Raw genomic sequence first — 12,724 nt, 5'->3', positions numbered from 1 at the left:
GCCTCTCTTGTTCTCCCCATGCCTTGAAATTTGTAACCAGTCCATAAGGGACTCAACCAGAATTTTGGTACCTAGCCCTAAAAAGGGAATGTTTCCTCCACCTGAGGCACAAGGAACAGGGTAGCCAGCTCCTCTCATGGCACTACTTTTTGCCTTTTCTTACACTTCACATACTCTCTATATAATGCTGCTGGTTTGTAGGAAGTCTCACAACACCAGGTTAACGTCCAACAGGTTTATTTGGTATCATAAGCTTTTGGAGCACTGCTCCTTCATCAGGTGAGCAGCACTCCGAAAATTCGTGATACCAAATAAACCCGTTGGACTTTAACCTGGTGTTTTGAGACTTCTTACTGTGCCCACCCCAGTCCAACGGCGGCATCTCCACATCATTATACAGAGAGGAATGCCATTCCGGCACTTTTGTGGAATAATTGAGCACAATATTGGGGCATAAGGCAAAATACTAAAGCACATCTTTATATATGTTAAAACATTCTATAAGTGTTTAAATTACTTTCAACAAAAAAAATCCAGAGCTCCCTCGATGATAAAAGATAATTGAAATTTAGATAAAGAAAAAGTGTGCTTATGACAGGTGTCAGGTAGAAAATACAATTGAGAACCAAGAGGAATACAGAAAGTTCAGAGGGAAACAAAAAAATCATTAGAGAAACGAAGAGGGATTATGAAACAAGACTGGCAGCCAATATAAAAGGGAATCCCAAAGTTTTCTACAGGCATATAGATAGTAAAGGGGGTGGTAAAAGGAAGAATAGGGTCGATTAAGGCCATGAAAAGAAATTTAAAGTTTTACACAGGGAGGCAGGGAGCATGGCTGAGGTACTAAATGAATACTTTGCATCTGTCTTTACCAAGGAGGTAGATGCTATCCAGGGCATGGTAACAGAAGAGGAAACTCAAAAGCTGTAACACCAGAGGCTTGGGTGAGAATAATGTAGACTCGAAGGTGGGCTAAAAAATACATATATTGATGATGGCAAAGCACACAATGACACCTTCATGCAAAGGTGTTTATTTATACTCCTAAATAAACAAACCTAAATACAAGTCTAATGGGCACTATAAGTTCATAAAACACTTTCAAAAATATCCATGACCGTGGCATCTCCCAACCATGGAGATTTGCACATGTGCAACTTTTGTCCAAAATCATAACTCCTTACGCCATTAAAAACTAGCCTGTACCTGTTAAAAGGTGCGTCCAATATGGTTGGAGTAGGTGCGAGAGTCATGCAATAAATCTGGTCTGAGAAACAGCGAAAATGGCATAACACTGAAAGAGGGGTGTCAAAAGTTCTAAGGCTGCAAAGGAGACTGTAGTTGAAGAGCTGGAAAGTGGGAGAGATGTCCTGTAAGGCATCATGAGGTCCTCCACACACACTAAGAATGCAGTGGGAGCAGATAACTGCAGAGATCAATGCCAGGACCAATGCATCTTCAATGTCCTACGAGCCTCAAACACTGCTCACATCTTCACTTCCCCTTCACTCACATACCAACAACCTCCAATCAAGACCCATCATATACTTTACCTCACCTTCACATACTTAACACTCTTATGAAGCCTCACACCCACATTTCAACTTGAACACAGTCAACTATTCAAACTTGGCATCCACATTGGTCAAACAGATTGTACAGTTCAACAACAATTCGCTCTCTGTCTTGCAGGACAATATAGCACAAGGTGTGATGTAGCAGGAACTACCCAGAGTGGACATGCCAGAATGTCCTAACCCTCATGAGGAGACAGTGCTGAGCACAATTTCGATATTCACTGCTGAGTTTGTAGCTAGCAACAGGGCAGAAAGCACGGAAGATAACAGTATTCTAGGAGCTAATCCTCCTTCTAACAACCCACATTCACTTTTGAATTACATGCTGCAGATGATTAGAAGATGCATGCAACTCTTAATTTCTCCCCCCTCCCCACATCAAAGGGCAAACCTGGACAAACACTTTGCAGGTGAACTCCAGAGTTTTCAGGGAGTGGAAGCATTCTTTCAGCATGCCAATCATCTGCTCCACCACATTTCATTGTACAAATGTTTCACACTAGTGTGGGGGCTGTGCACCAAAACCATTAGCCATTCCATCAGCAGATAGCCTTCTTCAGCCAGTAGCTAGCCGTTACCAGGGTGGCTCAAATGCAGCTGGCATAGTAGACCGCTACAAAACAAAGGCATCTGGCATTGGCCTGTATGATTGGTTGCTGATATTCACGTTGAGGGAGTAGAATCCCTTTCAGTTGCAACACAGGGCAAAGTTGACATGCGAGACCCACAATGAAAAACTTGAGCAGTATATGGCACCATGGTGAAGTTTGCAATCAGTGCAAAGCTACAAGCTCACTCAGCTGGTTGCTCTCTGGAAATGCAGAATGAAATGTAGTTAGCTCACATTGAATAAAGAACCTCTGTGGCATCCCTTATGCAACAGTGGATGGCAAACTGTAAGGTGTTGCAAATATCTCCAACTCCAACCTGCAGGGGCCAGAGGCATAAAGCTTCATCTGTAGTCACCTTCACAGCCACTTCACCCTGCAGCAATGACAGATCTCAGTGAGGGGATCTTTACTGAAGCACAGCTGTCACACAAAATTCCTCCCCTACATTCAGGTACTCATTGTGCATCCTGCTTTCATATGCTGACAGTCCTCCACCCCCTCCATTCCCTTCCACTAGGTTGTCCTGCTTTGTTTGGTCTCTGTTCATTCTCCAAGGGGAATGCCCACTTATGCACTAGCGTCAAGGAGCAATGGATTTGTGCAGAAGCCTGAAGTCAATAAACACCGCTTCAGCACCTGTCACACCACTACCTGTACCATACTGCAACTTGAAACAACAATAAAAAGTAACACTTGTAGAATGGTAGCAACAACCAGGAAAAAGTGAAAAGCAACTAACCTGTAAGCAGTTGAATCTTTTAAATAGCTTCTTCCTGTTGCTGAGCAAGTGCTCAGCTGTGTGTGGCGAAATGAGGGCATAAGCTGGAGGAGTGAACTCCAAAACAACATCACTGGCATCAAATCAGTTGTGTGATGATTTAGTGTCACAATCTGTCTGGTCTTCACAGGTATTGAGGAAGTTTACCGCATGCACACTAATGCCCTCAGTGTAATGTCTGGTGCAATTTGCCCCACAAGCATGTGCGTGAATGCCACTGATGCCATTCTAGAGTTCCAAGAACACTCATTGCACCCAAAAAAGGTGCGTCAGCAAGCTCAGTGTCTCACTCTGGAAGTACTGAAACAGTCATGTCCATATTTGTTCCCGTTTCAACAGACAAGACCTCTGCCTCTCAAAGGAGAGAATCTTTCAAACTGCACACAATGATAAAGTTGCAGTCGTTAGCTAAATGGGCCATATTAGGCCCAACACTAAGGATTAGAGAAGTTCAACACCATTTGCGACTCCTCAAATAGGGAAGCAGTCCATTTCCAAAAGCAGCAAGAGTCGGACAATATCCAGGCTTGAGATGGCAAGTGGCCAGTAAAATTTGTGGAACACAAGTGCCAGCCAATGACCATCTCCAGTAGGAGAGAATCTAATCATCGTCCCTTCACATTCAATGGCAAGGCTGAATCCCCCATCAACATCCTGGGGGTTACCATTGACCAGAAACTGAACTGGACCAGCCACATAAATACCATGGCTGCAAGAGCAGGTCAAAGGCTAGGAATCCTACCGCAAGTAACTCACCTCCTGACTTCTCAAAGTCAGGGCACAAGTCAGGAGTGGGATGGAATATTCTCTATTTGCCTGAATGAGTGTAGCTCCAACAGCACTTAAGAAGCTCGCCACTATCCAGAACAAAGTAGCCTGCTTGATTGGTACTCCATTCACAAACATCCACTCCCTCCACCACCGGTGCTCAGGAGCAGCAGCGTGTATTATCTACAAGATGCACTGCAGAAATTCACCAAGCTTCCTTAGACAGCACCTTCCAAACTCACGACCACCACCACCTAGAAGGGCAAGGGAAGCCGGCACATGGGAACATCACGACCTGCAAGTTGCCCTCCAAACCACTCACCATCCTGACTTGGAAATATATCGCTGTTCTTTCACTGTCACTGGGTCAAAAACCTGGAACTCCCTCCCTAACAGGACTAAGAGTGTACCTACACTACATGGACCGTCGTGTTTCAAAGCAGCTATCACTACCTTCTCAAGGGCATTTAGGGATGGGCAATAAATGCTATTCTAAACAGCGAAGCCCACATTCCAAGAATGAAAAGAAAGTAGGATCTTTCTTCCTTACTGACAAAAAATAGTGGGGGCAATTCTCCCAAAAGTGCTGAATTGATGGAAAAACTGTTCTAGATCACGACTGTTTTCTCAGTTTAACTTCACACTCGAATCTCCACTCTGTGCATTCATGAATCTCATTAAAAACTCAGGGGAATGGAGTCTATTCGCGCCGGAGTCTGACAGTTCTGGAACTCTATGCCCCCCCCCGGTGGGCAGTGCCAGGGCATAGGCTGGCACTGCCAGGGTGCCCACGCCCAGGGGGCACCACCTCTGCCACCCAACCTCCTGGGGGATCCCGATTGCCCCCTCCTTCATTCCGGCGGGGTCTCCCACTAGTTCCCTAAGCATGGGGAACTACTCTAAACCTCGCCGGAATGAAGTACTCCTGGCAGGGTGGGAGATTTAATCGGGGCCGGCAAGTTCCCAATAATGAAATGCTAAATATATTTAAACGACATAAAAAAAAAAGATTCAAATGACTTACCTATCTTCCCGCTGGTTTCCAGCGTGGTCTGGACTCTGACTGTTCTCTGGCTCTGGGAGATGCGCATGCATTCCTGGCACATGCGCAAATCCCAGAACAAGGTCAACGACGCGATTCTCCGAGCGCGACTCGCCAGAAGAGTTGCGGGTCGCAATGGGAGAATCGCCCCCAGTGTTTCGGAAATTACTATGCTGTTGCACAATGCAGCTGAGGCTGACTTATTAAAATGCAACGGAAGCCTGTCATGGTCTCTCTCACCAAGGATTGCCAATTTATACTGATTGATAAATTTGACTAGGTTACTACGGCTAAATTTACACTACAACTGTGAATTGATTAACAAGTGGTTTTACCTGACAGAAGTGCTCAGGTTTTGCAGTGTAAATCCAGGGTCAGGGTCTAACCTGTCTCTACAGTGAAGTAGGGCAAGACTCTCTCCACTCACCACTTTGCTCCAGAGTAAGGTTGAACCCAGAGATGTGGGGGAGGAAACTCTCAACTTTAGCTGAAACAAACACCCAGATTCCTGAACACAACATTGGGACTTGAACATTCCTTCACTTCACTGGATCAATATCTAAACCCCAAAGTGTACGTAGGACTCAACATTTGTTTCAGAATATCAAGAAAGTAGTAACAACTTTCGGAAAAAGACAACTGTGCCAGAGAGGTTGGCGAAAGCAGCATTTTTTCTTTTCTATAGGTCTGCATACTGTCAGCAATAAAATCACAAGTTAAAATATTCATGAAATTTTCTTGGAATAGCAAGTACATTACTGCAGCTCCTCAGCCAGCACAGTATCAACATCAAAGTTACCAAGTTCTTTATAATTGCTTCAGAATAAAAGTGAATTTTGTCGGTCGACAAAATTGAATTGTCACAACTGCTGGTCAGACACACAATTCAACAGGGATAACTTACTGTGCCTGATATTGTTCCAGTTAATGTTTGTAAAAAATGGATGGCAGATGAGTCCCTCATAGTTCAACCGCTCCTTTGCCCCACACAGCAGGCTTTGCACCAGATCATCAAACTCCTTACTAGTTTTAGGCTCCTCTGGGAATTTGAGAGTTCTCTGCAATAAAAGAGCAGCATGGATGTTGTAGCATATAATTAAACTCTATTAACAGTAAAACATCCCGGTGTAAGTGAATGAACCAACACAGGGATCAAGAAAAATTACTCATCCAGGAAACCTTACCAGCTGCACTTCTCTTTAGCCATACAGATCAGAGGAAAAGATCACTCAGTTCATTAAAAAAAAACACAACAGGGGGAATTCTCTGGCCGTTCACGCTGGTGGAATTCTCTGGTTCCGCTGGTAGCGTACCCCTGCCCACGAGCTTCACGGTAGCTTGGGGTGACATCAACAGGAAATCCCAATGACAGCGGCAGGACCAGAGAATCCCGCCGTCAGTGAACAGTGTGCCACCTTCCACCTCCAAGAAACATGTTGCTGGGAGGCCAGAGAAATTCCCCTCCCCCCCCTGCGTGTCTCAACTCAAAGCATTTACACAAACTTTACCTTGTTCTCAAGGGCAACTAGGGATGGGCAATAAATCCTGACCAGCCAGCGATGCCCATGTCCCACAAATGAATAAAAAGAAACCCTTTTTCCATTTCCCATCCCTCTAGAGTATTCTAATTTTTCGTCAGAATGGCTGGCAGACCCTCTAAATCAGCCCATAGTTTATATCACCTGAAATTCTAGTACACTATTAGTCTCCTTATTTAAAGGAAGGACATAAATGCGTTGGAGGCAGTTCTTTGACTAAGTTACTTCTGCCTGGCAGAACTCAACAGTATCAACCAGCCCTGTCTGGAAAGCCAATTCCCACTGACAGGTTCTTTCGTGTGTACATTCAATGGAAAATGGAGGCTAATGGAGTGGCCTTTCACATTAGGATAGACTGCAAAATGCTGCATGAAAATGAAAGTGGTCATCTAATGCAAACATATTTTCAGCAATATTTTATCTGGAAACATTTTAATGAACAAGGAGCCAGCATTCACATCTTACAAAACTATTGAGAAATGTAAATTATCATTAACACAAAAGATGAGGCAGAATCTCTGGCAATTACAGAGGAAGAAAATTGGCTTCCTGCTTAGTTCAAAGGTTCAGACATTACAAAAGGAGACATAAAAATTCAAGGTTCTTTTCCTATTATTCTCCACAGTGACAGATTAGTCTCACCCACATTACTACATAAAGAAGCCATGGAGATGAATTAAACTTAAAATAATTGTTTCTTTCCCTATTCCCCACCCCCAAAATGCACTTGCCCCACATCATGAGTGGACAAGAAACCTACTCTCAGGATTCGACTCGAAGTGAAACTCTTGGATATGTCACAGCAGCATCCACAGTAACTCAGCTCTTATTCCTCATGAGCAATTAACTATTCAGCAGCTCATGTGCCCAAGGACAAGCTCAGAAATTTGCTAGATATCGAAGTACAGGAAAAAAAAAAGAGTCCTTCTTCCAGAACAACAACCCATTGGGTTGTCAGGCCTTCTAGAAGAGGCAATTCAGCAGCACAAAAACAATGCAACCTAGTTAATTACAAATCCTTGATAACAATTGGTTTTAATTGTCAATGCGCAAACCATATCCAAAACACTAAATACGGTTCTGAATGACCTGACACAAATACAAACCTGGAAATTCCTAATGTTGCTGATGGTTTTGGCTGATGTTCCCTCAACAAATGGAGACTTCCCATAAATCATTTCATAAGCAATCACTCCTAGAGACCACCAGTCACATTCCACACCATATGAAGAACATCCATCCCCATTCACCGCAGTCAGTACTTCAGGAGCCATGAAATCTGGTGTACCAACTGGTAGCTTTGAACTAACCTGTTAGAGGCAAAAGAAAACACGTATATTAAAGCAGATAAAACCAAATAACTAGAGCTAATAACCGGGTAACTGCATTTGTTTCATTCTTCAGTACTGTATAAATTATCAGGAGCTAGATAGTTTAATGCTGCAGGTAGTTAATTTATATTGCGTAGTATATATGTGCAGGTTGTTCAACCTACATCATACAACAGCACCGGGATATTATTGCTCTTTTAAAAATCATACTGAAAACGAGTTGGAACAAAAGGAATTCAATATTTATAATGGCTTTAATGTACTATAATAAATGTAACACGAACACTAGATGTGAGTTATTTCATATTTTGGAGACCATATGCCTCAAGAATTAAAAACCAATCGCCCATGAACGAAGCCCAGTCCATCACACAAACTGCCTCCCATCCATTAACTCTGTCTTCACTTCTTGCTGCCTTGGAAAAGCAGCCAGCATAATCAAGGGCCCCACACACCCCAGACATTCTCTCTTCCATCTTCTTGTCAGGAAAAAGATACAAAAGTCTAAGGTCACATACCAACCGACTCAAGAACACCTTCTTCCCTGCTGCCACCAGACCTTTGAATGGACCAACCTTATATTAAGTTGATCTTTCTCTACAACCTAGCTATGATCGCAACACTACATTCTGCACTCTCTCCTTTCCTTCTCTATGAACAGTATGCTTTGTCTGTATAGCGCACAAGGAACAATACTTTTCACTGTGTACTAATACATGTGACAATAATTAATCAAATCAAATCATCACTGCATCTTGCAGAGAGGAACACTTCACTGTCACTTCTTTAACTCCAAAATGGTCTCCAGGTCACCTGAACCTGTAAATTCAAGAAGTGGGGGGAAATGGAAAACTTATAATATTGCAGTAGTGATAATTTGGTTACAGCAATAATGTGATAACAACAATGCAAATGCATGGAACTGCTAACAATGCAAGACACAAAGTAAACGTCACAAACATCGGATAATGACTTGTGGGCATGTTTAGTATAAGGGAATGGCTCATACAGGGTTAATGTGGGAGTGAGTACAGCAAGATCCACACATTGAATTAAGGCAGCACATGACCCAGATCGAAGGTTAGTATGGTGCTGAGCAGAGGCATGTAAAAACCTAGACATAAGAGATAGACATAGAGCTTTTTTCCTGTACCCTTTACTGCACATATACATAATGTTAATAAAGACTTACAGTTAGCCTATTGAAGACAACAAAGACTGCTTTAAGAGACGCCGTTTTATAAGCAACACCCTCCCAACAAAAAAATTACATATCAAGAAGACCGCCTTAAGAGTTTGAGTGAATCAAAAAATGATTTTTCTGGAGAGTGCAATTATAATCAATACTTTAAAGGTTTTATTTTGTTTTCTAATCATGGAAGCAGACTGATGCCATCCCATAAAGTGCATCATGTTTTGTAGACCCAAAATGCCAAATTCCCTTACATCTGGGAAGATGTCTGTTCTGGGACCCTTGCTGTTTGTCATTTTCATAAATGACCTGGATGAGGAAGTGGAGGGATGGGTTGGTAAGTTTGCCGACAACACGAAGGTTGGTGGTGTTGTGGATAGTTTGGAGGGATGTCAGAAGCTGCAGCGTGACATAGATAGGATGCAAGACTGGGCGGAGAAGTGGCAGATGGTCTTCAACCCGGATAAATGTGTAGTGGTCCATTTTGGCAGGTCAAATGGGATGAAGGGGTATAATATCAAGGGTAAGACTCTTAGCAGTGTAGAGGATCAGAAGGACCTTGGGGTCCAGGTCCATAGGACTCTTAAATCGGCCTCGCAGGTAGAGGAGGTGGTTAAGAAGGCGTATGGTGTGCTGGCCTTCATCAATCGAGGGATTGAGTTTAGGAGTCGGGAGATAATGATGCAGCTTTATAAGACCCTCGTCAGACTCCACTTGGGAGTACTGTGCTGAGTTCTGGTCGCCTCATTACAGGAAGGATGTAGAAATTTTTGAAAGGGTGCAGAGAAGATTTACAAGGATGTTGCCTGGATTGGGTGGCATGCCTTATGAGGATAGGTTGAGGGAGCTCGGTCTTTTCTCCTTGGAGAGACAAAGGATGAGAGGTGGCCTGATAGAGGTGTACAAGATGTTGAGAGGTATAGATCGTGTGGATTCTCAGAGGCTTTTTCCCAGGGCTGAAATGGCTGCTACGAGAGGACACAGGTTTAAGGTGCTGGGGAGTAGGTACAGAGGAGATTTCAGGAGTAAGTTTTTCACTCAGAGGGTGGTGGGTGAGTGGAATCGGCTGCCGTCAATGGTGGTGGAGGCAAACTTGATAGGGTCTTTTAAGAGACTTCTGGATGAGTACATGGGACTTAATAGGATTGAGGGTTATAGGTAAGCCTATTATATAGACCTAGGTAGGTAGGGGCATGACCAGCGCAACTTGTGGGCCGAAGGGCCAGTTTGTGCTGTAGTTTTTCTATGTTCTATCTCTCTTCTGATGAAATATCAGGATTACTCAGAGTGAGGACTTACCTAGATGGTAAGAACAGCTTTATATTTTAAGCCCAAGTCTCAGGCATTCACAAAATGTAGCAATTTTGATTACCACCAAAATAAATTTATTTCTGAGTGTAGATGCATTGTAGTGCTGGCAGAATCAAAGCCATTAAAACTGACATTTCTTCCTTGTAACATTACAATTGACCACCCCTCATCACCATTCCATATTAGGTGAGAAGACCCTCCTAATTTAATTAGGTTGCCCTTTTCAATTTCTAGATATTTTTCTGAATTTATTCTTGAAAAACTGGGGTTGGGTAATGGCCAATATATTGCGTCAAGGGAGAGAGGACCTGGATCAGAGTACAAACTAGCATTGTACTTTAATAAGGACCCTTAGGATAATGTAGACGTGTGTAATCTTTATCAGCAATATCACATTGATGTGAAGGGAGTTGACCGTGTATATGCTTGGTCAACTTTGCTCTGAGAAAATACATCTTGCTGTAGGTTTTACTGAACTTTTAAATTAATTTCCTGTATCTATCGCACATGTTATTGCCCTTACTGCTTTACACTTTCTCATAACCTTCAAGAAAGTGCCAATAGAGGCCAAGAGGTCCCTCCCTCAGGTGGTCACCATCTTCTTCAGAGCCTTGTATTTCAACCCCTTGCAGCCTATCATGGAGAAGAACTGAGAGATCAGCAGTGGCTCAGTGGATGTGTGGTGCTCCTATAATACAGATTGACCCACTACTTAATTAATTCAACTGATGCAGAATTGAAATCCATCAGTTTGTCATCGAATCTTGGCAATTCCTTCCTGACAGGTATCTGGTTGTCCTGCTGCAGGACTTTGATTACTATTCCCAGAAGACCTAGTTATATAAATGCATTTCTGCTCAGTGAAGATGTGTTGTGATTGTGCATGATTTGGAGGATCATTGTACATCATAAGCTTCAAGGTTGGCACATCTCTCTCTCTATTCTGTGCAGACTATTCCATCTTTATTCTTTGTCTCTTGCAAATAACTGCTGATTTCACAATTACATCATGATGCACATCAATGACTCATTCAATAACTAACTTATTTTACAGAGGAACCTGTATATCCTGTATATGGAGGTATAGCAAGTAATGAAGGTGGCAAATTGAATGTTGGACGTGGAATATAAAATTGGGAGGTTTTGTTACAACTGTATAAAGCATTGGTAAGACCACATCTAGAATACTGCGTGCAGTTTAGTCACTTAACTTGAGGGATTGGAGGAAATTCAAAGAAGGTTCACGAGACCAATTCCTAGGGTGTCAGGGGTTTCTTTGGTTGAGCAGTTTGGGCTCGTTGGAGTTTAGAAGAATGAGGGGTGACTTTATTGAAACATATATGATTCTGAGGGGGCTTAACAGGGTAGATGTTGAGAGGATATTCACCCTTTCAGGGATTTTAGAACTAAGGAACACAGTTTAAAAACAAGGGTTTCCGACTTAAGACTCAGATAAGGAGGCATTTCTTCTCTGGGGGTTGTTAGTGTTTGTAATTCTCTCTCCCAGCAAGCAGTGGAGGCTGGATCATTGATTATTATTTAAGGCCAAGTTAAAACAATATTTGATTGACAAGGGAATAAAGGTCTTGAGGGACAGGCAAGAAAGTGGAGTTAAGACCACCACAGATCAACCATGATCTTACGGACTGGCAGAGCAGGCTCAAGGGGCTACACCTGCTCCTATTTCTTATGTTCTTACATTAGCATTGCCTGATCATACTATGATTTTCTAAGTGCAATGTTAAGACTTTTAGTGATAGATTCCAACACTTTAGTAAACCTTGTCAAAACAAAAAGCCTTGTGATTCTCGTCTTGGTAACCTGGTATTAAATGCATTGATGCTTGGGGTGGGTAATGCGTTGGTGCCTCTGATATGCACAACCTATTAAGAGCTGTAACAGAAAGTGTGCTGTTCACAAAGTGCTTTACATTCAATGAGGTACTTCTGAAGTGTAGTCACTCGTGGTGCAAGAGGCTTGGCAGCCAATTTGCAAACAGCTGAACCCTCCCCCCAACTCAGTCCTGTGCATTTACCATGGGTAATCCCCCTGATCTACACATCTTGGGATGCTAAAGGACAATTTGGCATGGCCAATTCACCTAACCAGCAAATCTTTGGACTGTGGGGGAAACTGGAACACTTGGGGGAAACCCATGCAGATATGGGGAGAATGTGCAAACTCTACACAGACATCATCCAGGCCGGAATGGAATCCGGGTTCCTGGCGCTGTGAGGGAGCAGTTCTAACCACTGTGCCGTTGTTTACTGCTCTTCTTCGAAATATCATAGGAATTTGTTTTCACCTTCGAAAGCAGACAGAACCATGGTTACTATCTCCTCTGAAAGACTACCCCTCCAACAGTTCAGCACTCCCTCAGTACTGCACTGGAGTATAATGTCTAGATTCTATGCTCAAATTTCAGAAATACAACTTTAAATAATAACATTATTGTCTCAGAAGCTAGGGCGCAATCAACTGAGACACAGCTGACATTTTCCTTCATTTCTGATCTTCTGACCTTAAAGGTACTGGATCTACTCTCTTGGGCAGAGATAGTGATACCTCATAAA

The 12,724-nt window shown here is 42.9% G+C and overlaps 1 protein-coding gene across 1 annotated transcript in view; it reads right to left on the bottom strand.

The window, feature by feature from the left end:
- The window catches only part of cita (citron rho-interacting serine/threonine kinase a), a 175,101-nt gene that overhangs the window by 139,168 nt on the left and 23,209 nt on the right, over positions 1 to 12,724 (bottom strand). Inside the window, exons 8-9 of the mRNA XM_078227647.1 lie at positions 7,424 to 7,627; positions 5,684 to 5,837 (exon numbers count right to left, since the gene is read on the bottom strand). Coding sequence (XP_078083773.1) covers positions 5,684 to 5,837; positions 7,424 to 7,627 — 358 coding nt within the window. The remainder of the gene's footprint in view (positions 1 to 5,683; positions 5,838 to 7,423; positions 7,628 to 12,724) is intronic.

Source organism: Mustelus asterias, chromosome 13 (genome assembly GCF_964213995.1).
Source record: "Mustelus asterias chromosome 13, sMusAst1.hap1.1, whole genome shotgun sequence".
NCBI classification, from domain to species: Eukaryota; Metazoa; Chordata; class Chondrichthyes; order Carcharhiniformes; family Triakidae; genus Mustelus; species Mustelus asterias.
This window is presented reverse-complemented; position numbering and strand designations above follow the sequence as displayed.